General features: G+C 37.5%; 1 protein-coding gene across 1 annotated transcript in view; it reads right to left on the bottom strand.

Annotated features, from left to right (window-relative positions):
- Positions 1-26,985, bottom strand: part of LOC136028548 (uncharacterized) — a gene marked incomplete in the record, with an annotated part of 245,638 nt that overhangs the window by 183,934 nt on the left and 34,719 nt on the right. Inside the window, 1 exon segment of the mRNA XM_065706396.1 lies at positions 9,385-9,605. Coding sequence (XP_065562468.1) covers positions 9,385-9,605 — 221 coding nt within the window.

The following is a 26,985-nucleotide window of genomic DNA, read 5'->3' as shown; positions in this document are numbered from 1 at the left end:
TTCTTTTCAGAAATGTTTGCCGTACATTCCCCTCTATTAAGAGGCTTCCTATATTCTTTCAGTCATGTCTTCAGAGTAATAGAGACAAAAAGTTGAAATTGAAGTAGAGACAAAAAGTTGAAATTGAAAATAAACTACCGTTTTTAGATGTGTTAATTATTCGTAATGCAGATAAACTGGATTCTACTATCTATTGAATGCCAACACAAAACAATAGATGTCTTCACTTTAATTCAAATCACCCCCCACATGTTAAAAGAGCAGTTCTAACTTCCCTCATTGATCGTGCCCTGAATATTTGCTCCGATTCGTATATAAATGCAGAAATAAACTTTATCAGAGATATTCTTTTTGGTAATGGATACCCCATTCCTTTTGTCAATAAAATAATTAGCCGTAGAATAAAAAGTCATTCTTGTAAAATCGAAGAAGATATTTTACAATGTGAGGCTACTCATAAGCCCTCAAATATTGTCTATCTTCCGTATATTCCAAAGATCACAACAAAATTAAAAAATATTTGCGCAAAAAGAATCTCTACGTAGTTTTTACTAATAATTTTAAAATCATTAATTTCTTAAATTCTGGTAAAGATAAGACCCTTGTTACTCGCCAAAGAGGGGTCTATCAAATACCCTGTGATTGTGGAAATTACTATGTCGGCAGGACCCATCAAAATCTAGAAAAACAGTTACAACAGCATTTAAATACATAGACAAGGCATTAACTTCAAATAGTTCCACCAACTCCTTTGATTCTGCTTTAATCACTTTGTTCTCTTTAGTTTGAATGAGTTTATATTCTCACTTCATTCTTTTTGTCAGTCCTGGTTGAACATTGTTGAAGTAAGGATGATAGGGCTGTTTTTAAAAAAAAAGTTTTAAATAACATTTTTTAGTTTCACTTCTCACATTTTAATGTAAGTTTATTTATATATACATATTTTCTCTCTTGTTCTCGTATTGTGCTGAAGACAGCCCTTGGACATAGGGCCGAAATATTCACAGAGCTGATTTCCACTGTGTTGGAAAGATTTTCCCTATTGTTTCTGCTTTGTATTTGTTTGTTAGGGGAACTCATATATGCTACTACGAGACAAAGGGTTTATCACGTCAGAGATTTTATTCTGAATGGGTAAACCCAGATTAAGTTTCGCTAATCGTTTAAAAGTAGCTTTACAGTAAGAAGTACAGAAGAGGAGTAGGATTCAAGTCAAATTTCGAAGGTCATTTAAAGATCATTTCTCAAATTTCGGCAACTAAACCCTTCACATTTTAAGAAATTCTTTTTTTTACATTAAGGTGCCCGCAGTTATTCTATTGATTAGGCACATCCCTTTGGAAAATTAACTATACCTTAATTTGAAAATAAATTTCAAAAGTTTATATTGAGCACTGAATGGGCAACAAGGTGTTAAGCTTTCTATTGAGATTCATAGTTACATCGTGCAAACGAACTGTTTTGTTCAGGCAGGCCGTCCTTGTAGTTTTTGTGGCTCTATTTGCTAGGAGAATAACGTTTATGGCGTCATTCTACAAAGTATGTAGAATGAAACAGTTGAATTCCCTAGTCATCTGTGACTAGGAATTTATCAGGTTCACTGTAGTTTCTTCAGCTTAAGCCAATATTGTTCCTGCTATAAATCGCAACTACATCCTACTTTTCAAATGAGCTATTAAACATCACTCTTAAAAGTTCTGCTAGCGTACTGGCCCCAGCTTTTCCACTTGAGACATGACACCTAAAAATGCCACTTTAAGCGCCATTTAGAATTTGTAGATGGTAGAATCTACAGAAAGAACGTAGATATGCGGAATATTTTTTATATAAGCTGCCCAAAATGTATAAAAGACGTTGTGGTAGCCCAATAGCCTTACCCTTTGAGAAACGGCATAGAAAATGCCTTTTTCGTGCCATATTGCACTTCCAGATGGCAGAATTTATATACATCACGCACATACGAGAAATAGCTTTTGAATGAGCTCTTAACCATCTCTTTATAATGTTCTAGTAACCGACCATGCCTCTAAAAAAGAGGAAAAAAGACCGAAGTTTTTTAACTTTGAGTTACTATGGGCTGTGTTACTATGCTTCAACCATGACAATGAGTTCATTGCAAATTCTCTCCAGAAACTAGTTAACATTGAAATCTATGAAATCTAATAGATGGTAGAATTTGTAAAAACCTAGTAAACATAAGCAATAGCTTTAAATTGAGCCGTTAAACACCTATCTACGATGGTGTGGTAGCCTGCTAATGTTTCAGTAGCTACTGATGAGCAGACGATTTATGAAACTTACTAAAGGAGCTGGGAGGGGGATGTAATGGAAGGGTTCTTGTAACACTCCAGTTAAGGGTTCCGTAACATGACTATTACAATAATACTCGTTTGGTACTTCAGAGCTTTTCCACTTAAGAAGTGGCACCAAAAGTATTGTTTTCAGTGTTATATCGCACTTACGAATGGTAGAATTGATCAAAAAAGCACGTAGATATGAGCAATAGCTTTCAAATGAGCCAATAAACATCACTTTTGTAATTTCTGCTAGCCCAATAGCCCCAGCTTTTCCACTTGAGACATGGCACCAAAAATGCCGTTTTTAGTGTCATTTGAAACTTGCAGATGGTGTAATTTATAAGAATATATCTATATATATATATATAAATAAGTTGTTTGTATACTGAAGCCATGTTTGTCGACTGTCGACTGACGTTATGTTTGTTTGTCGGCTGACGTCATGTTTGTCGACTGTCTATGACGCCATTAAGAAGAAACAGCCGAGGAAGCTGCTCAAAGAGCTAATGCCAAAAGGCTTAGGGCTAATAGAGAAAGTAAGGAAAGAAAGTGTGCCAAGGAATCACAACAACAGCGTGAAAACAGGCTTGCGGCTAATAGAGATTAAATAAATAAAAACTAATTTTTTTAGCTGAAAGTAAAGAGCGACATTAAAACTTAAAACGAACAGAAATTACTCCGTATATGAAATGAGTTGTCCACTCCGCAATCCCTCGCTCTTTACGCTAAAGCTTTTAATTGTTTTAAAAAGTAGAATTGTGGCAAAGAGTCAAACTTTAGCGTAAAGAGCGAGGGATTGCGGAGGGGACAACTCATTTCATATACGGAGTAATTTCTGTTCGTTTTAAGTTTTAATGTCACTCCTTACTTTCAGCTAAAAAAATTAGTTTTTTTTATTTAATTTCCGAACGTTTTTGAATTAATGCATGTTTGGTTTGGCTCTCCGCACATAAATTATTAAAATTAAATTTGTATATTAATTCTTTTTTTGGCTAAATGGCTTTCTCTTAGTTTTGATCAGACGATTTTGAGAAATAAAGGGTGGAGAAGGAGGCCTAGTTGCCCTCCAATTTTTCGGTTACTTAAAAAGGCAACTAGAACTTTTAATTTTTAACGAACGTTTTTATTAGTAAAAAATATACGTAACTTAAGAATTAACTTACGTAACAAACTTTCATAACCTTATATTTTTATTATGTATACGAGGGGGTTTGTACCCTCGTTAATACCTCGCTCTTTAAACTAAATCGTAAGTTTTGTCCCAATTCTTTAAGAATGACCCCTGAATCAGAAAGGCCGTAGAATAAATAGTTGAAATTACTAAAAATACTTTAGCATAAAGAGCAAGGTATTTATCTTCTCCTAAATACCTCTCTCTTTATGCTAAAGTATTTTTAGTACCCCTCATATACGTAATAATCTCTGTTCGCTTAAGTTTCAATGCTACTTCTTCCTTTCATTTGAAAAAAACGTTTTCATTTTTATTTTTCATTGTTTTCTTATAGTAATGCTAGAGAATCCTGCGCCCTTGTCATTGAATTTTTCTTCCCCCATGACAGATTCCTCCAAGGAAAGATCCTCCAACTTAGCCCCCTCTCCTCAGCCCCACCCCCAAACAAAATAAAATCCCCCTGAAAACGTCTGTACACTTACCAATAACCATTACTATATGTAAACACTGGTCAAAGTTTGTAACTTGCAGCCCCTCCCCCAGGGATTCTGGGGGAGTAAGTCATCCCCAAAGACGTAGTTATTATGGTTTTCGACTATGCTGAACAAAATGGCTATCTCAAAATTTTGATCCGTTGACTTTGGGAAAAAATGAGCGTGGGAGGGGGCTTAGATACCCTCCAATTTTTTTGGTCGCTTAAAAAGGGCACTAGAACTTTTCATTTCCGTTAGAATGAGCCCTCTTGCGACATTCTAGGACCACTTGGTCGATACGATGACCATCGTATCGACGATGGTCATCATCGTATTCAGGGGGATGGTGTCGATACGATGACCCCTGGGGAAAAGAAAAAAAAAACAAATAAACACGCATCCATGATCTGTCTTCTGGCAAAAACTACAAAATTTCACATTTTTGTAGATAGGAGCTTGAAACGTCTATAGTAGGGTTCTCTGATACGTTGAATCTGATGGTGTCATTTTCGTTAAGATCCTACGACTTTTAGGGGGTGTTTCCCCCTATTTTCCTAAATAAGGGAAATTTTCTCAGGCTGATAACTTTTGATTGGTAAGACTCAACTTGATGGAACTTATATATTTAAAATCAGCATTAAAATACGATTCTTTTGATGTAGCTATTGATATCAAAATTCAATTTTTTAGAGTTTTGGTTACTATTGAGCCGGGTCGCTCCTTACTACAGTTCGTTACCACGAATTGTTTGAAAGTATGAGAAGAAAGCATGCCGAGGAATCACAAGAGCAACCTGAAACAACCTTGACAGCGAGAGTCAAAACGTATCAAAACTGAAAATGATAGCGATGATGATTGGGTTTGGGATTTTGACTTGGATAATGTCATCAATGCCTACCAGATTTTAGTTAAGAAAACAAAGGTTCAGTGATATGTATTTCATAGTGACGAAAGACAAGTCAAGGTAAAACAAACCAAACAGCTTGAAAGTGATACCGATGATAAAAAAAAAACGACGTTTACGGCCCGTGTCTTCCGGCAAAAGTTGCTCTCCTTCATCTCCTACAGAGTTATGGAGAAATACAAATCGCAAATGGCCGAGAATATACTCTACCGAATACGGCTAGAAAGGTCAGATATGACCTTGGACTTTACAAGCGAAATTTATAACTGCACTTTAGTTATGATTGAAGATTTGTGCTTATCTATTGCAAACAAACTTCTCAAGCATTTGGGAATGCCTTCACCTAATCGTACTGCTTCTATTTCTACATGTGTAGAATGGGATCGTGAACAAAGTTACAACACAATTGATCTATTGTCGTATGTTACAGACCGGGACACCGGGACACAAGGAATATAAATGACGACCGGGACACCGGGACACAAATGACAAGCGAGACACAGGGAATATAAATGACGACCGGGACACTCAAAGAGAAATTACAGACCGAGACACTGGGACACAAATGACGACCGGGACACAGGGAATATAAATGACGACCGGGACACAGGGACACAACTACAACGGGGACGCCGGAAGGGCACATGGGGGATATATAAATGACGACGGGGACACAGGGAATATTCGATTAGCAATTACCATCAACAAAGCCCAAGGGCAATCATTAGAAAAATGCAGTATAGATCTGAATACGGATTGTTTTCCCATGGACAAATATATGTTGCATGTTCAAGAGTCGGTAAACCTGACAATCTATTTATATGCACAGACAATGGGACAGCGAAGAATGTTGTATATTGGCAAGTTTTACGCAGTTAAAAACATATATATATATATATATAGCTATCTATATTCACAGGGGGGACACAGAGACACAACTACAATGGCACGTAACAAATATGGCGCGTAACGACTTACGCGCGCGGGGGGGCTTGGGGGGGGGGGGCGAAGCGCCCCACCAACAACTAGTATTATATAAGCTGTAAAAAATCCATCTACGGTGTTTTGGTAGCCTACTAGTACCAACCCTTGAGAATAACACTATTTTAGTGCCATATGGCACCTGCAGATAGCCAAATTTATACAAATCACATGGATATAAGAAATAGCTTTCTAATGACCCTTTAAGCATCTCTCTATGATGTTCTGGTAGCCCAATGGACCTACTGAAAAAAAAAAAAAAAAAAAACGGAGACAGATCAGTGCTACCGATGCAAAGGAAGTGATTTTCTGGAGGGTTACTATAATTTCCCAGTACAAGCTTTTAGAACATGCTGATTCCAATGGTACACTTTTAATTTTGATTTGACACCATTTTCGAGAGATTTAGGTTTTTTTTTTTTTTTTTATCACCATAAATTTCTTTTCGTAATAAACTTTTACTTTTAAGACAAACTGAGATAATAGTTACTCCTGTGTTAGTGTAAAATTTTGTTTTTCTTTTTTGAGGCAGTTTTTTTCAAAACGCAGTTTTAACTTTTGTTTATTGTGGGCTGTGGTTCGCTCTTTACTAGGTTGCAGGTACCGCTGCAATCATGATTTGAAGTGATTTCAAATAAGATAAACGACATGCTCTCTCCGGTTAAAGACGAACAAGTTTGATCGTGTACAAGCATGATTTTCAAAGCTAGGCTATTGATTGTCAACCATGGTACCCTTTTACATCCAAAACATCTATATAGTCATAAACATGTCAAGACCATTTATAATGAAGAAAATATAGCATCAAGTATCAATTCTTGGGAATTCGTCGGGGTCTTTGGTTTTTACACCTGATCCTCATATGGTGATAATGAACGGTCTATTTCCCCTTCAGTAGAGAATGTTAGTTTCGATTTCAAGAATATTAAATCATACCAAAAGAAAGTACCGCATGTCAAAAGTTAGTTGACACAAGCCTTCACAGAGCAACCTTTTTATGTTCTAAATAGTAACGAAAATACAGTTTGTCTTATAGCTTGTATAGACTACTTTCTTTTGACATGAGGATGTTTCTAAAACTGTACATTTCCTACACCAAAATGCGTAAATATTTATGTAAATGCTCTTGATTGGGTATCTTTTGTCTTAAAAATCTTTAGGAATGATTGGAAAGACCCCCACACCTGACACTTAGACTCGGAACATCCCCTCCGATCAGACATTCCCTCATCCCTTTTCCTCAGGCGTTCTAATAAAGGAAAAGACCTTTTATGCTCAAGCTCTTACTTCTAGCCAACTTTTACGAATTAGAAGGGTTGTGTGTTTATTTATCATGTTATTTGGGTGTTGCTGCTGCACACCTGAATTCATGCGTTCTTCGGATGCATGTGCGTTCGTGATTTTTGGAGTTTCTTTTTGATATTTGGAGATCGCTGAATTTATCGGTTAAAAGTAGCTATTGATGATGCGTCTGGTGATCTGCTAGAAGTTGCCGATATCATGGATGGAGAAAGGTTATTGATGGCTTCATAAATTAGTTTTTATTTTCTGCACACTATTTAAGGACTTTACTACTCCTAAAAACGCCCTGTTTTTTTGTATTGGTTTTCCGTTTTCCGTAAAGTGTTGGTTTTTTTAAACTCTATATTATGGGAAAACATCATGTTGTATGAAAATATCCAGCTATGTTGAAATGATAATACAGTGCAGCCTCTAATAAGGTGGAATCTAGAGGAATTACAGTATTCATCCCTAGTAATAAAAAAAAAATAAAAGAATTTATGTCTCAGACATTTAACCGAAAATGCAACAAGGGTTCGGTAGTTTTCAGTTTTCAGTTTTCAGTTTTGGTATATCATGGTTTTTATCCTACGCCGTCTCCCCAGATGAAATCTATGTTTTTCAAAGAGAATTCAAATTTCAGCTGGATCAGAGAAGAATCTCCTAATGAAAGAACATTGAGTAGCAAATAGAATGGCATAATATTCGCAGGTTGGCCCCACATTTAAGTTGACTCTGTCCACTTTGTAAAAAAAGGAGGAAGCGGTAGCATGGATAAGCGAGAATGGCCATAAAGCTCAAACATTTTCAGGTCCCATCTCTGAAGAAGAAATTCTTTTTTTCTTTATCGACCTGAAATTTTAATCGAATATATTTCCTAGACTAGGAACACTCAGTTGTTCTATGAGGTAAAAACTAAGTTTCGTGGACTTAGAAAAATTTCTGCTGCAAGAAAAGTTTATAAAGTGATCTGCCAGGTAGGTCTCATTAGACAGTTTTGAAAACTTTTGTCTAAAATATCTGGTATAAAAACCCCTGTTTGCTTTTTACTGAACTGCAGGCCGACGGTACTACAGTGACGAACATATTTTCTTCAGAAACACCAAAGGTAAAATTATAAAAAAGAAAATTAACCTAATTTGAACAGCGTTGGTGTCGGACGCGTAAACCTTCAGCACCAGAAATGAACAAACTTGATTGTTGTTCATCACCCTAAAAGAGCCATTTTTAGTGCTATAGGGCGCTTTACCAACAAGAATTTATAAAATGCGTGTAGATATAAGCATTAGCTTTCAAATCAGCTCTGAAACAGTTAACTATGATGTTCCCATGCCCCCAGCACTGCTGGAACAATAAAAGGAGAAAAAAAAACAGCGTTCTTAGCTTTTTTTCGAAATTCCGAAAGAATTATTTTCATAATTAGCTTATACTGTGAAGATAAAAACAAATAGCCTTTATTACTCTTGAATCCTATCTAAAAGATTTTTTAGCTTTTATTTACCAAGGGGACTTGGAGAGGGAGTGTTCTAGAGCGGGAATTGTCACCTTCCAATTAGGAGTTTTTGGCCACAGATATTTTAGAGTGACACACTTTTAGGCTTCCCATACTTTTCCCACCAGAAATGTCGCCAAAAGAGGCATTTTTGCGACGCATTAAGCTAACTACTACTACTTCTACTACTCAACTTACTGCAGCACCAAGCCCAATGAGGATAACCCAGCCACGCACGTTTCTCCTCCATCCCAACCTATTTAAAGTCTCTCTCTTTATACCCTCCAAAGAAGTTCCTACTTTCCTTAAATCTTTCTTTATGACATCCTCCCACCCCAATCACGAACGACCTGCTTCTGATTTGGCCCTAGACAGTCGGCCGACAAGGAAATAATATAGTTATTATATTATAAACATGGTATAAATACATTTATATAGTTATAAATATAATCATTTCCAATTAGGAATAGCTATAATATTTTAATCAAGAATGGCACAATATCAAAATGTTTCTTGGTTCAGTTTCCGATCCTATTTTAGAGCTCCAATCATGATGAGATTCTGTAATAGATATTTTAATTAAATATGCAATGTACTTCATATACAAAATTATATATAGGAGCATACAGGTTACCATCCAAGTTCTATCCCGCTACTACCACCATATAACCGACCCAGTGCAGTTTTACCATTTCAATTAATCGTCCTAAGTACAGCTCAATGATACTAAAATCTCCGTATGAATGGGCCTTTAATAAGTAGCTCTTCAAATATTAATTACTTACGTGACAACTAGCGGATACATCGTATAATTCGTAAGTGATGGTGTTATCAGTAATTTCAGCCGTATATCCATTAGTGGCAAGTACTTCCTGACCCTGCTGTAACCTCTGTTTTTCATAGAGGTAATTGAGATTGCTATTGGTAGGTAATGCTGTCTTGCAGTCTTTAAGAATTGTGTAGTCTGTTGCTGATGCTTGATCCTTAGAGGTTGCTGGATATCCGCCTGAAACCGATAAATTTCAAATGAAAACAAAAAATGTATTACAAAAAGCCAGAATATATGACTTGGTGAATTTTATTTATGAAGTTAGCACTTAAAGTCATTGGTGCACACAGGACTAAGGCTCAGGGGAAGCAGGCAATTTCTTGGTGGTTTAATCCTCAAAAATCGTGTTTTCAGATCAAAAGCTCCCTGGAAGAATCCATGAACCACATGAGTGCAGGCATGCTTTAAGCTTGAAAATGTTCTACCCCAGACGTTGGCTCAATATCACGTTTTCCTGAGAAAGCCGAAAAAGTTTTTTGGTTGCTTTAAATAGCCCCTCCTCCCCCTAGAAAAATCCACTGATATATATATATATAACTGTGAATTGCTTGTGAAGCCCGCCAAAAAAGGTGAATCCTTGTCGTCAATAAGGGGTGAATTACTGTAATAGCTGCCAAGACTTAACTTCTGAAATATAAATCAAAGGTAAATAGAAAAAAAATATCACTGAACAAGGTAAATTGGAAAAGGCATCGCAAGGTGAGCAATTAAAATGAGGAGTTACTTCCAACAAAACTAGTTAGAAAGTAATAATCATGAATTTTGCCATCAGGAGTTATAGTTGTTTGGGTGGTTGCTATTTGGATTGTTTAAATATAATAGTACCCCCCCCCCCCATGTTTTCTTGATTTGGAGAACCCTGCTGCCTAAACTCCTGAGAGGGGTAATTTTGGTTATACTGAATAGTCTCTTTAAGCGAGAGAAAACTCTGGCTATACTTCAGGCACGTACGCAGGAATTGTTTTCGGGGGGGGTCCAAAACCTTCGGAACAGCAGATATAAAGTAGCACTTTTTTTTATTTAGTAACTAAATAAATGCAAAAAACATATATATTGGAAAATACAGATTAACTTTAATCTGTAGTATTGTAGCGGATGGGGGAAAGAAGACTGAAGCCTCAAAAGTACGTATTAGGCTCAGGTTATGTTCATAGCGATTTAGAACCAGTGATAACCTATTATATCCCACTGAAAGGGAAATTTTAGGATTAACAGTGCAATATGAGTGCTGTGGGGGGCAGTTCTTCTATTGTGAAAACGTCGACTTTAATGAAAAATGATAGTTTCCTAAATTGATCCATTAAAAACTGTACTTTATCCTGAAAAGGGGGGATAAATGCCCTAATGTCAAGGATAATTCTATTTTGCTGTGGAAAGCAAACTCTCTTTACGAAAAAAAAAACAGTACAATCGCTAATCAAACAGTTCGTGGTAACGAACTGTAGAAAGGAGCGACCCGGCTCAATAGTAAACGAAACTCTAGAAAACGGGAATTTTGATACTAATAGATACATCAAAAGAATCGTATTTTTATGTTGATTTTAAATATATAAATTTCATAAAATTTAGTCTTTGTCATCAAAAGTTACAAGCCTGAGAAAAATTTGCCTTATTTTGGAAAATAGGGGGAAACACCTCCTAAAAGTAATGGATCTTAACGAAAATCACACCATCGCATTCAGCGTATCAGAGAACCCTATAGAAAAAATTTCAAGGTCCTACAAAAATGTGGGATTTCGTATATTTTGCCAGAAGACAAATCACGGGTGCGTGTTTGTTTGTTTGTCTGTTTTTTTGTTGTTTTTTTTTTCCCAAGGGGTCATCGTATCGACCAAGTGGTCCTAGAGTCATGCAAGAGGGCTCATACGGAAATGAAAAGTTCTATTGCCCTTCTTAAGTGACCAAAAAAATTGGAGGGCACCTAGGCCCCCTCCCACGCTCATTTTTTCCCAAAGTCAACGGATCAAAATGTTGAAATAGCCATTTTGTTCCGCATAGTCGAAAACCATAAGAACTATGTCCTTGGGGATGACTTACCCCCCCCCCCCACAGTCCCTGGGGGAGGGGCTGCAAGTTAAAAACTTTGACCAATGTTTACATACAGTAATGGTTATTAGGAAGTGTACCGACGTTTTCAGGGGGATTTTTTTTGGTTTGGGTGCGGCGTTGAGGGGAGGGGCTGTGTGGGAGGATATTTCCTTGGAGGAATATTGCATGGGGGAAGAGAAATTCAATGAAAAGGGCGCAGGATTTTCTAGCATTACTATTAAAAACAAGAGCTAAGAGCTCATATGGCACTTGTGACGAGGCGAGAAGAGCCAAGAGGTCATATGGTATGAGCTCTAACAAAATTCTATGCCGGTCAAGATTTAAAATAAGAGCTCTGAGTCACAAAGTCCTTCTAAATATCAAAATTCATTAAGATCCGATCACCCACTCGTAAGTTATAAATACCTAATTTTTTCTAATTTTTCCTCTCCCTTTTGCCCCCCAGATGGTCGAATCTGGGAAAAGGACTTTATCAAGTCAAATTTTGCAGCTCCCTGACAGGCCTACCAATTTTCATCGCCCTAGCACGTCCAGAAGCACCGAACTCGCCAAATCACTAAACCCCTCCCCCCACCTCCCCCAAAGAGAGCGAATCCAGTACGATTCTGTCAATCACGTATCAAGGACATTTGTTTATTCTATCCACCAAGCTTCATCCCGATTCCTCCACTCCAAGTGTTTTTCCAAGATTTCCCCCTCCAACTCCCCCCAATGTCAAAAGATCTGGTCGGGATTTTAAATAAGAGCTCTGAGACATGAATTCCTTCTAAAAATCAAATTTCATTACAATCCGATCATCTATTCTTAAGATAAAAATACCCCAATTTTCATGTTTTCCAAGAATTCCGGTTTCCCCCTCCAACTCCCCCAAATATCACAGGATCTGGTCGGAATTTGAAATTAGAACTTTAAAGCACAAGATCCTTCTAAATATCAAATTTCATTAAGATCTGGTCACCCTTTCGTAAGTTATAAATACCTCAATTTTCAAAATTACTCCCCCCCCCCCAATTCCACCAAAGAGAGCAGATCCGGTCCAGTCATGTCAGTCACGTATCTTAGACAGGTTTCTATTCTTCCCATCTAGTTTCATCCTGATCTCACCGCTTTAAGTATTTTCTAAGATTTCTGGTCCCCCCAACTGCCCCCCCCCCCCCAATTACGCTTGATCCGGTTGAGATTTAAAATAAGATATCTGAGTTACGAGGTCCTTCTAAATATGAAGTTTCATGAAGATCCGATTACTCCTTCGTTCGTAACTTAAAAATACCTCATTTTTTTTTTTTTTTCAGAAATACCCCCCCCCCCTCCCAACTACCCCAAAGAGAGCGGATCCGTTCCGTTTATGTCAATCATCTATCTAGGACTTGTGTTTATTTTTCCCACCATGTTTCATCCCGATCCCTCCACTCTAAGTGTTTTCCAAGTTTTAGGTTTCCCCCTCCCAACTCCCCGCCCCCGTCACCAGATCCGGTCGGGATTTAAAATAAGAGCTCTAAGACACGATATCCTTCTAAACATCAAATTTCATTGAGATCTGATCATCCGTTCGTACGTTGAACATACCTCATTTTTTCTAATTTTTAAGAATTACTCCCCCCCCCCAACTACCCCAAAGAGAGCGAATCAGTCCCGATTATGTCAATCATGTATCTGGGACTTGCGCTTATTTTTCCCATCAAGTTTCATCCCGATCCCTCCACTCTGTGTTTTCCAAGATTTTAGGTTTCCTCCCTCCAACTCCCCCCAGTGTCATCAAATCCGGTCGGGATTTAAAATAAGAGCTCTGAGACACAATATCATTCCAAACATAAATTTCATTAAGATCCAATCACCCGCTCATAAGTTAAAAATACTTCATTTTTTCTACTTCTTCCGAATTAACCGGCCCCCCACTCCCCCCCCCCCCAGATTGTCAAATCGGAAAAACGACTATTTCTAATTTAATCTGGTCCGGTCCCTGATACGCTTGCCAAATTTCATCGTCCTAGCTTACCTGGAAGTGCCTAAAGTAGCAAAACCGGGACTTTAGGTTTCCCCCCTCCAACTCCCCCCAATGTCATCAGATCCGGTCGGGATTTAAAATAAGACCTCTGAGACACAAAATTATTCCAAACATCAAATTTCATTAAGATCCAATTACCCGCTCATAAGTTAAAAATACTTCATTTTTTCTTTTTTTTTGCGAATTAACCGGCCCCCACTCCCCCCCAGATGGTCAAATCGGGAAAAAGACTATTTCTAATTTAATATGGTCCGGTCCCTGATACGCTTGCCAAATTTCATCGTCCTAGCTTACCTGGAAGTGCCTAAAGTAGCAAAATCGGGACCGACAGGACCGACAGACAGACAGACAGACCGACAGAATTGGCGATTGCTATATGTCACTTGGTTAATACCAAGTGCCATAAAAATGAAAATATAAACATGAAATTTTTTTTTCAATTGAAAGTAAGGAGAAGCATTAAAACTTAAAACGAACAGAGATTATTACACATATGAGGGGTTCTAAAAATACATTAGCATAAAGAGCGAGGTATTTAGGAGGAGAGAAATACTTCGCTCTTTATGCTAAAGTATTTTTAGTAATTTCAACTATTTATTCTATGGCCTTTCTGATTCAGGGGTCATTCTTAAAGAATTGGGACAAAACTTAAGATTTAGTGTGAAGAGCGAGGTATTAACGAAGGGATAAACCCCCTCATATATATAATCAAAAATATAAGAATATAAAAGTTTATTACGTAAGTTAATTCTTAAGTTATGTATATTTTTTACTAATAAAAACGTTCGTTAAAAATTAAAAGTTCTAGTTGCCTTTTTAAGTAATCGAAAAATTGGAGGGCAACAAGGCCTCCTTCCCCACCTCTTATTTCTCAAAATCGTCTGATCAAAAATAAGAGAAAACCATTTAGCCAAAAAAAGAATTAATATGCAAATTTCATTATAATAATTTATGTACGGAGAGCCAAAATCAAACATGCATTAATTCAAAAACGTTCAGAACTTAAATAAAAAAACAAGTTTTTTTAAATCAAAGTAAGGAGCGACATTAAACCTTAAAACGAACAGAAATTACTTCGTATATGAAAGAGGCTGCTTCCTCCTCAACGCCCCCCTCTTTACGCTAAAGTTTTTTACTGTTTTAAAACGAAGAGTTGAGAGAAAGGGTCAAACTTTAGCGTAAAGAGCGAGGCGTTGAGGAGGAAGCAGCCCCTTTCATATACGAAGTAATTTCTGTTCGTTTTAAGTTTTAATGTCGCTCCTTACTTTCATTTAAAAAAACTTGTTTTCTTTATTTAATTACTTGAAAGAGGCTAAAAAGTTAGACAGAAAATGGGTTAATAATTGGGCAGTGACTTGACCGGATAATTGCATGCTGTAAAATCCCAAAAATTGGCTTCACACATGCATCTAGATTCCTAATAAATTTCGTACTTTTGCCAGAAATCCCAAGAAACCATGGGGAAATTAAAAATTTCACAAAATTTCGAGGGGGAGGGAGCCCGAAGGCCCTCCCCCCTGCGTATGTGCCAGCCATGCGTATTGAACTGCATTAGATTTAGGGATTCAAAAGTGGAAACTATTTTCTGCTAGGCTATAAGATTGCTCTGCTTCATCATACCACATGTAATCCCAGTGGACATTCTATGTGCGAAAGTAAACCCCATTCATGCAGTTCCTCACCTCCCTGCTCAAAGAAATCCCAATCTACACAAGTTCTCCTTGGGTGCATCTCATCTATAAAATTAATCTTCCGTATATTTCTCCACATTAAAGAGGAAAAACTTTTCTCTTCATCTCCCAATTTGTGCATTAAGTTTTCATCAAGTAATTTTATTAATTTTTATTCCAAGCTTCTGCAAATATATATTGGCAACTTATTGTTTTCTATAGAACAAAAGAGTTAAGACCCAACTAAAAATTGTGTAGAATTGTGACACAAACGGCAGCCTCCCTAGTGTGAGAAAAGGATTATTCCAAATCACACGAAATCTATGTCTTATGAACTGAAATTTTTCTCAAATATTAAATTTTTATTTTAGCTCAGAATTGCATATAAATGCAGTAAAACATATCTTATTGTGATTGACTTGCAAAGTTTCAAGGTTTAGTACGCTCAGTTTTCTTGCTTTGTATGATTGAATTAAAAAAAAAAAGAAACAAGTTTTGTCAACTAAAAGAAAACAGCAAAGTTGAGACCTAAAAAGAACGGAAATTATCCGTATATGAGGGGGGGGGCTTCCCTCTCCTTAATACCTCGCTCTTTACGCTATAGTATTTTAGAACTTTCTAAAAAGTTTCTTATTCTAACTAAACGGTGTTTCAGGAGTCGTTCTTAGAAAATTGGGACAAAAAGTCAAATTTTGTCATAAGGAGAGATGTATTAAGGAGGGGTCACCCCCCATAAATTTCTGTTTGTTTTAAGTTTTAATGTTGCTCCTTACTTTCAGCTGAGACAACTTTTATTTTATTTTATTTCTGATCGTTTTTCGAATAATGCCAAGAAATCCATTTTCATTTCATGGAAAATTCCCCCTCAAGAAAACTCCTCATATTAAAATTCCTCCCCCTAAAAATCTCCCAGGGAAATGCTTGGTGGATGATTCCGCCTGAAAAATTTTCCTTTGCATACTTTCATTCCAAAAGGACTTTAATTTCTGATTATTTTTCAAATCATGTCGGATATCCCTTTCCTTGAAAAATTTTCCCCAGAAATCATCCACCCCTAGTGGAAAGTTGCTCCTGCGGAAAGTCCTCCTTCCCATTAGGAATCCCTCCAGACAATCCCAACCCCACTGAAAATTTCCCGCGGAACATCTCCATATGTTATTTTTAGTTGGCAAAGACAAAGTAAGAAAAATGATAATAATTTCACAAAGTAATTCCAGCAAATGCCCCCAGGGTAAAATTTCCCCTGGAATATTCATCCCCGAAAATCTCCCTCCCGACGGAAAATTCTAACTGTAGCAAATCCCTCCAAGCAGAACCCCTCCTTCCAGCAAAGTAATGTCTGTATATTTGCCAAAAACGAATAATATACGTAAACAATGGGTAAGCTTCATAACTTACAGCCCTTTCCCCAGGGGCTGTGGGGGATTAAGTTATCCCCAAAGGCTTAATTTTTTGAACGTCTGAACTACGCTGAAAGAAACGACTATCTGAAAATTTTGACTGAACCACTTTGGGGATAAAAAGGGCGTCGGAGGAGGATAGATGCCTTTCAATATTTTAGATTACTTATAAAAAGGTCACTGGAACTTTCGATTTTCGGTCAAATGAACCCTCTTCTGAACTTCTAGAATCACAGGTTCGATACGATCACCCCTTGAGAAAAAAAAAACAACAAACACGCATCCGTGATCTTTCTTCTGGCAAAAAAATTCAGAATTCCACACTTTGTACATAGGAGCTTGAAACCTCTATAGTAGGGTTCTCTGATACTTTGAGTTTGACAGTGTATTTTTCATTAAGAGCTCTTGACGTTTTGTGGGTGTTTCTGCCCTTTTTCAATAATTGGGCAAAATTTTCTCTGGCTCGTAGCTTTTGATGTGTAACATGAAACTTGAAAAGCTTTATATATTTTGAATCAGCAACAAATCCGATCCTTTTGATGCATATATTGACACCAAAACATTCGTTTTTAGAGTTTTGCTTACTATTGAGCCGCGTCACACCTTATTTACAGCTCGTTACCACGAACTATTCGATAGGATTGTAGGGAAGATTATATGTGTTTTGTAAGTTTTTGGATTCCTCTGGTTAGACTCTTTTCCACCTTTGTAAATTATGCTAAGATACTTCCTGTGGAACAGAAAATAGATTTTCAATTGGAAAGTTTATAAATATAGCAAGAGAACATCCGGCAATTTTCTTATACGGTTTGAACAAAATCACTTGTAATTCCAATGAGATATGTCATTCAGCTTCGCGCTTAAATGCACCATGTATTATATACATACACGATAATCAACCATTTTTTTCCTGAGCCCAGAAAGATAATTTGTGTTGGCGGAGGAGATTGTGCACAAAACCGGAGACGGCTTTTTTGTATGAGGTGAAAGAGAGAGTGAGTCAGGACTTCTGAACAAAAGTATTGCTGCATCTAAAATACTAGATTTTTACGTTTTTGCTGGGCATATCGTGAACATCTTGGAACCCCACGTGTGCCCCGTGTGGGGCACACGCGTAGACCATATTTGCACGCGAAGAACATATTTGCCACGTGTTGCACAGTTTCGTCACGATTGGCATGCGCCGATGTATGTTATTTTGTGAAAGTCGGTAACCTCTCTGTCTTACCTCTTAATGTTAAAAAATTAGTAAATGCAAAATTTAGTGCACAGAAAAGGAGGGAGCAAGGATGGTTGGGGGCGGACTTGCGTTCCCCCTTTCCTTAAAAACCATAGTATATAGCTAAATTGTGTTAATTATTACATTTATGTAATAATTTCCAATTTTCACGCACAAATAGTTCTACTACTACTCCACTTACTGCAGGACCACGCTTCCTGAGGCCAACAGAGCTACGCACGCTCCTCTTCCATTTTCAGTCTATTCAAGGCCTCCCTCTTTATACTCTCCCAGGAAGTTCCCATTTTCCTTAAATCTTTTCTTACGAAATCCTCCCACCCCAACTGGGGACAACCTGCTTTTTGCTTAGCTCCTGACGATTGGCTGAAAAGGACAATTTTGACAATCTGTCATGCTTCATCCACAGAACGTGCTCAAGCCATCTCAACCTTTCTCTAATTATAGCTGTAGAATGCGGGATTGAACCACACGTTTCGTAAAGCCTATTAGTGGGGCCGCTAAATGGAAAATAACGCTAGAATCGTGTACTTCTGGCAAAAAACACCAACATTATTGGAGTTAGAGATTAAAGGACGGGGAATCCAAAGATGACAGGAAGCACGTCGAGCTGACGCTCGAAAGCAGCTTTATGAGCACCGGAAGCGCTAAAAAAAACGCAAGTTTACCAGTTTCTCTACGGACGCACCAAATTTTTGATCAACACATTTTAAGATATAGAGATTCCAATGGTGGCTAAATAAAAAGAAAAGGATTGCCCTTAAGCGTGCAATGGAGTGCTAAAAAAAGTGCTTAAAGCGCAAAATTGAAGCACCAATTCTATGGAATACAAATACTGGCAAAACTAGAGTACTAGACATATAGAGTACATAATTTAGAGGAGCGAAGTTCGACTATTACAAAAAGCAGCTCGAGTTTGTCTGCCCAAGCGTGTATTTGCGTGCTCAAAGGTGCGCAAAGCTGATGGAACGTTTTAAGAAACTCGGAGAAATGTGGCAATATAGTATGAAATATGGGGAACCCAGTGGTGATCGGTATGAATTCAAACGATTGCTCTATAGTGACCTATAAAGCACCCGAAGTGCTAAAAAAGCGCAAGTTTAGCAGCCTCGCTACAAAAGCATCAAAACTTCTGAAAATATAGTTTATAAATATAGCGGTTCCATTGGTGGCCATATGGCCATACAAAAAGTAAAGGATCGCTCTGAATTGCGCGATAGAGCACTAATAAAAACGTAAAATGGAAGCGGAAATTCTACGGAATACATAACTGGCTAAAACATTGTTTAGAGTAGCTCGAGTACGCGTGTCAAAGTGTGTAAATGATGATAGGTAGGAAGTCAAGCGATTGCTCTATAGCACCCTATAAAGCAACTGAAGCGTTAAAAAAAACAATGCAAGTTAAGTATGACTGTTCCAGTGGCAACTTCACTCGGATTTAGCTTGGCATTTCAAAAGAGGTTCTAGAAAAATACTAAAAACCATGTAAATTATGTATGACAGTGTTTCGACAGTATGTATGACAGTCTCGTTTGGAATGAATGAACTCTTAATTAACTACTAATTTACAAAAACTATAAATACACACAACCGCCAGGGGAAGGCTCAAACAGTCTGATGTTGGACGGCTGAAATCCTCAGATTCTCAACCTAATTAAAAAAAAAAAATTAAAGAAGGACAAAACCACTTTCACTCAATTACCCCTTAATACCAGAATATACATAAATAAAGGGTAACAATAATAATAAAAAGAAAATTATCTCCCCACTCCCAATAAATGTTTTTTCAATTTTACTTTTAACGACCAAATATGTTCCGCATCTCTAATGCCAGCTGGGATATCATTCCAAATAGCCGGAGCTAAATACCTAATTCCGAAAGCTGCACGTGTGGTGTCTCGGTACTCAACAATAAAATTATCTGCCTCTCTAGTCTCATACACATGGAATGAACGATTTACTCGAAAAAAACTGGTACAAACTGGAAGACATACATCATTGCAACATCGATACGCAAAAATAGCAGCTTGATAATCTTGAATCTGACCAATGTTAAGCACTCGTAACTTCTTAAAACATGACGCGGTATTATTCACATTTTCTACATAATTACCAAGAAGACGTACTGTTTTATTTTGTAGGATCTGCAATCTTTTAAAATTTGCATAGAAATTACTAGACCAAAGAAACACAACCATAAGAAATATAAGGCACAACAATGGTGTGATATAATAATAAAAGAACTCATAATGGTAAAACATGCTGTAATCGACGCAAAATTCCTAAATCTCTAGCAACTTTAGCTACAACGAGATCACTATGGTTCTTCCAAGATAGATTACAATCAAGCTGGAATCCCAAATAACGCACTTCATGCTCCTGTGACACAGGCCTACCGTTAAAAAATATCTTTTTATCAACACATGGAGGCTTACCAACTCTCCTTTAAATCATAAAATTAGTTTTATTAGCGTTCACTGACAAAAGGCTCAAACTTGTAAATACAAAAAATGCCTTTAATACCCTATTTACTTTCAACAATTAATCATCGACAGATCAACTAGACACAGTTAAAGCAGTATCATCCGAAAAATTCGTAATACAACACTCAAGTAAGTAGAAACGCATTGAATCAACATACACAAGGTACAAAAGTGGTCCCAAAACAGACCCCTGAGGTACACCACACCTCACTTGAAAAGGAGAAGGAAACACGTCTTTTTATACAACTTGAATAGATCTACCACTTAGAATACTATGAAACCACTTTAAATAGTTACTACGAACTCCAAGGAATTGTGGACGTTTGAGTAAAATATTAAAATCCACTGTATGTATCCATGTGTATTTTTCTAAAATCCACATGTATTTTTCTAAAATCGATAAAAACAGTCCAAGGGATTTCACCACATTCAAAGCATTTATTTACAGTATCACAAAGACAATGCACGGCGTCCGACGTCGAGTGACCTTTCCTAAAGCCAAACTGGTTTTCACTTCACATCCCCGTTTTCATAAGGTGATCATAAAGGCTTTTATGCACAATTTTTTCAAATATTTTCGAAAACAAGGGTAAGATTGATATGGGTATATATTTCAATTTCTAGCTTAGAGCCACATTTGTGAAGGGGGATTACTTTTGCCCTTTTAAGCGCATCAGGGAATATACAAGTTTGGAGGGAAAGATTGATTATATGAACTAGACAAGGCATTAAATAACACACTACTGACTTAAAAGTTTTCATATTAATGTCATCTGTCCCTGCTGAAATCGATTTGATTGTTTTCAAAACCTTCAGAATTTTATCTCCAGTACAAGACTGAAATTCAATTTCATTTCCAATTCCTCTATCATCCAAAAATTCATCTTTTATTAAATCGTTATTAAAGTTCACTAACCCTTGCGCCTGTAAATTTTGCTCAACACTTGAAAAAAAAAAACTCAGCAAATTTAGTCGTGATACTTATTTCATCATTAACAAGTTCTCCTTGAATCAGTAGCGAATTAGGTGGAGCTTCTTTCTTCTTTCCCAATAGGTCATTAATAACTTTGCAAATTCCTTTAGTATTATCATTATTTAAACTCAATTGGTTGGCAAAGTATTCTTTTTTAGCTTTTCTTCTCATCGAGTTTACTTTGTTGCGTATTATTTTGAATTCTTCCAGTTTCTTGGCACATTCACTATTCAAATGTTCTACATACGCTTGATTCCTTAAATCTGACACTTTAAGAATTTCAATAGTTATCCAGGGCTTCCTGGGTTCACGCTTACGTGGTTTCAAGAATTTCACTGGACAAGTCTTATCATAAACTGGCTGTACGACCCCCATCATACGATCAAATGCACCAGAAGCGTCATCTTTCATATCCATAATCTCTCTAAAATCAATGGTACTCAATTCTTCGCCAAACCTCTGTAAATTCACCCTTTTCAGCGACTCAGTCTTTACTTTTTTTATTTCATTTCTTTTTATTCGGCCACAAGGTACCACTCCAAAAATTGGGAAATGGTCCGAACAAGGATGTAGAACCACATCGGCATAACTACGGTCCAGATACTTAGAACCAAAAAAATATTATCAATGAGAGCGGCTGAATGACTCGTAACACGTGTTGGAATATTTACTATAGGGAAAAGATCTTGAGTAACCATCAAATTAAAAAAATCAAAATTCGCTCCATTCAATGTAAGCACATCAAAGTTGAAATCACCCATACAAAAAAAATCATAAAGTCGTTTGCATCGACTCCAGGAGAGTACCCCATTCTCGTGCCATTTGCATTTACTGCAGAATGGAAATTGCTGGCCAATCTCAGTATGATACTTTTATGGAAGAGTGTTTTGTAAAACGTACGAGGCCTATTGATTCGCCGATACGCCAAAACATGATGCCATTATTTTAAACTCCTATTCCATGATGGATACCAAAGCCGAAATCAATCCTTCAAATGGCCAAATCAGATTCGGCCCTATTTGTCAAACTCTACATCGGCTGCAACACCAGAGGTGCTAACTTGGAAGAGTTTTTCAAACACGAGAACCAGCCTTTCCCTCCTTCAATCTCTGATCAGGGTAAACTGAGATCCGGCACGAAGTCTGATGTTGTAACTCTGCTCACAGCTTATTCTTCTGAAGTTGTGACCGCGAAGCCTCACACCAATTCCAAGGCTTATGATGGTGCTATCCTAGTCTACCTTATAAAGCCATAAAGCAAGACCTTTGGCGAATGTGTTACAGAAGAAATCAACCAATACCTTCGTAAGCAGTTCACAAGTGAAACACAGCGGGTTGACGTAGTCTATGACGTTTTTAAGTCCGACAGATTGAAACATTCCACATGAGAAAAGTACGTCAGGGCTATGTATCGGACAAAGGTTGAAGAAAGAACACCAATTCCAAAAAAACTGGGCTAGTTTCCTTCAGTGTTCAGACAACAAGGAGAGCCTGTTCGATTTCATGACAAAAAACATATGCGACATTGTTACCAATCATTATGTTGCCGTTGCCTTGACGTCTGGTAAAATTGCATGAAGCACTATTCGACTGACTTGGATGAATTTCGCCCTAGAAACCACATAGAAACCCATAGCAGGATAGTCCTACACTGCCTTCATCAAGCGCGCCGCAACATGAAATTCATCCCTGTCCAAACGGTTGATTAAGATTTAGTAGTTCTGCTCATTGCAAAGTACTTTCTTGTTGGAGTTGATCAACTGTACCTAGCCTACGGCCAAGGGAAGAGTTTCTGCTAAATTTCTGTTCACGACATAGCAACTGCACTTGGCGAAGAAAAGGCGCAGTCACTACTTTTATCCATGCTCTAAGTGGTTGCGACACTGTTTCCACATTCCTGTGGCATTGCAAAGGAGAGTGCTGGAAAGCATGGGAAGCGCACAGTGCCATAACACCGGTCTTCAACCGCCTGTTTTCTCCTCTTCAAGAGCTCACTGAAAACCACTTTGTACACATTAAAAAGTTCATTGTGCTTGTATATGACGGATCCAGTGGGAAAGAGTCGGTAAACAAGTTGATGAAATATCTATTCACAAAAAAAGGAACATCCATGGACAGACTTCCGCCAACCCAGGATGCTCTAAACCAGCACATTCGGCGCGCTTACATTCAAGCCCAGGTATGGTCAAGTTCTCTTCTTGCTATTATTCCCGAAAAGAAGCCCAACGATTACGGATGAGAAAAGACTAGCAATGGGCTTTGGGCTCCCTGATGGTCAACTCTTCCTCGAGCTACTGTCGCCTGCCGAGAGCTTATACGATGCAGTTCAAAAACAATGCTCTGGGTGCTGCAACTGCAAGAGCAGTTCACTTGAGTGCACCGAATTATGTACTTGCCACGGGTCCTGCCATGTGTAATGAATGTTTATATATTTTAATGTCTCTTTTAAGGCTTAAGCCTAACTTAGAATTTCGGTTGCTCAAACATCTCAGCGCTGTAACATATTATGTGGTAATTATTGCCTTATTTTGAATTTCATTTTTCCAACAAGAATGACAATCCAGACAGGTTAGCTAAAGTAGCAAACAAAAAAGGTTGTCGTTGTTTGGGGTTTCGCGTTCGACCAATGGGTCATATGCGTTCGTATCACTTGGTTTATCAGTGCCTTCTGTAATCACCAGCTTGATTAGGTGTCACTTTGGTCAATATTCACAAATCATTTATCACTTGCTAATTGCTAATTGGCTGTTTTGGCTGCGCATCTCCGAAAAAGTGCCATGTAGGTCTCTATGTGTATTCAAAGTCCTTCATTCTCTTCGTGTCATTAAGGCTTGTGGGCTCTGCTGCTCACTCTAAATCGCGCTTCGCATTGTGTGTTCGATATCATTTCCAATTATCGCTTGTTTTAAGAAACTAATCTTTTTTGTAAATTTATCTATTTTCGCGCTTGAAGCGGGCATTAAGATATGCTAGGACCAGATTCTGGCTCAAAGATTCGCTTACTTTTCAACACCACTCGACTCTTGGTATTTCAAATCGTGTTTCTACCAAATCTGAATTTTCTATAACATGCAGATGATTTTTTGCGCTCTTAGCGCACTTGTATGGGATTGCAAAGGTGCTATAAAGCGATCGCTTGACTTTTTACCTGTGCTTATTGGATTCCCCATACTTTGTACTACATTACCACTTGGAATTCCTTCAAACTTTCCATCAGTTTTGCGCTCTTGCACGCGCAAATTTGCGCTTTGACGCGCAGACTCGAGCTGCTGCTTCTTAGCTTTTGACTTCTAGTGCCCAAAACTATGTTTTTGTCTGTTTTAGTATTGCATTACATGGGATAGGCACTCCTATCTTGCACTTTTCGCGCTTTTTTAGTGCTCCATTGCGCGCTTCAGAGTGACCCTTTACTTTTTATATAGCCAGCGTTGGAATCATCATATCTCAAAATATATATTCAGAGGTCTTGATGCTTCTGCAGAGAGGCTGGTAAGCTTGCCTATTTTTTTAGAGCTTTGGGCACACGTAAAGGTGGTTTAGGGCACCCGCTCGACGTGCTTCTTGTCACCGTCAGATTCCCCGTGCTTTAATCTATATTTCCACCAATCTTGGTGCTTCTTGTCAGAAGTGCACAATTCCTATGCTTATCGGCCCCACTACACTGTTTGAGATATAGTCAGTCAGTCCGGTATCCAAAACAATCAGTAGTCGTTTCTCTGGAAAACACCTAGCAAATATTCCTTCGCTTTTTAAATAGTTCACCGATTCAGAACCGTACTTGACCACTGTCAACCATAAATAGTTGACCTTTCTGAAAAAAAATCAAACCTCGTACTTGCGTAGGAGTACGCAATTATTCTGGAGTACCCATTATTCCAGTAATTTCTTAGATTTTCCGTACGATTATAAAGCAGTAAATACAGTCCCAACAAGTATTAGATGACATGTCAGTACATTTCTTATGGAAAACTGGGAAGGGCGAAGGTGATAAAGCCTCAAAAGGGCAGTATTAGGGCCAGATTTTCAAAAATTTTATTAAAGCCCTTTGAATCCATATTGAGGGTGGAGAAAAATATCCCTTGACCTCCCTTCGTTAAAAGGTATCTATTTGGACTAAAACTTGCAATATTTTGCAAGTTTTGGTATTTTGTAACGGAAATTTTCCGTTACAAAATAACAAAATCCGTTACAAAAATAAATTTTACGTCATTGGTATTTTTTAACGGAAAAATGTAATTTTAAGATGTTATAGAAAGCACTGCGATAAAAAAAAATAGAACTTTTGGATGCAGAGTGTGCGAGCTGGCTGCATAATTCACACGTTTGAAATTCTGTTTCCTTGTGTATATCAAAGACACGCAAATGAGTCCTTGTTCAAAACATTGATAACAACGGCTAGAGAAAATTTTACTTTACTGTAAAGAACAGGGGATAGAGAGAAGTTCAGCTTCCGCCATTTTTTGGATAGCCCCGAACGTCAAAAAAAAGGAATCTAAGTTAAACTTGTGCAAATAAATGGATTAAATGAGTTTTGTGGAAATACACAGAACATTAAAACTTTGAAATAGTATAAATTCCCCGGCATATGTAACAGCATAAGTTTATATCATTTACTAATTTATTATACCATATTATCCTACATACAAATATATTCCAATCTACTTTTTCATTTTCTAATTAATTCTCTAGAAATGCTAAGGGTAGCCCTTCCTTTTTGGGTAAGGCAATCCTTATGGAGTACTTTCTAGTCTCTAAAAAAAACAGCGATATTTCCCCTTCCCAAAGTTCCCCTGTTCAGGAGACAACAATAAAGGGGGTGCACTTTTCTCCTAGATTTTTTATCTCTCCCCCTAAATTTGGAAAAACATCTTTCTTGGGTATCTAATTGGAAAGTCCCTTTTACAATGAAATACACAATAAAGATATTTTCAGTAGAATAAAAATAGAAAAAAAAATCACAAAATAGCCCCCTAGTTTTGAAAAATACAACCCCCCTAGCTTTCCATGAACTGACGCAACTGTCACTGTTCAAAACACAATATGTACTAAGATTTTTTTTATCTGACCTAACAACGATAATTGTTATATGATTGAATTTAGAATTTGCGCCTAATGTATTTTGATTTTTGATGGACAGTATTTACCAATGTATCTATATCTTTTTTTGAACATTACACATTCATTTATGCGCATAAATTTTGTCTTGAAAAAGTTAGTCGTTACAGGGATGCAGAAACTAAGAGATGGTAGATCGCATAACCACTGTTTCGTTTTCCAATTAAAATACAATCACCCACGTTCACAGTCAAAAGACTGGGTTCATGGGTCATTAATCGCTTCATCTGTTAAGTCAATAAGAAGCAGGTTGAATCGGCTCGCGGTTGCATTATTACAAGCGTAATTTTTTGTCTTCCTTTTTTGTCTTATTAGGAGCTCTAGTCCATCTTCAATAATCACAGATTTTTTCTAAAAAATTATGTCAACGGTAAACCGATTAATTCTTCTAAAGTTATTCTTATTTTACTTCTTTGGTGAGGCTACTAATTGAACCTTAGAAGCAGAACCGTTCAAGGGACGAGGGGCAACCGGGCAGCTGCACCTGCCGTCATGGCCGGGGGTCGCGCTAAGGGGGTTGCATACTTCGATCAAATTTGTTCGAGATTTTTGCTTATATCGAGTCGGTAAAGTCACTCTAATTATTTTTCCCCGGGCACCACCGTCCCTAGGAACAGCTCTGCAAA

This window comes from Artemia franciscana, chromosome 1 (assembly GCF_032884065.1).
Source record: "Artemia franciscana chromosome 1, ASM3288406v1, whole genome shotgun sequence".
Taxonomy (NCBI): domain Eukaryota; kingdom Metazoa; phylum Arthropoda; class Branchiopoda; order Anostraca; family Artemiidae; genus Artemia; species Artemia franciscana.
The sequence above is the reverse complement of the archived record's forward strand: the minus strand, read 5'-3'. Positions and strand labels throughout refer to the sequence as shown.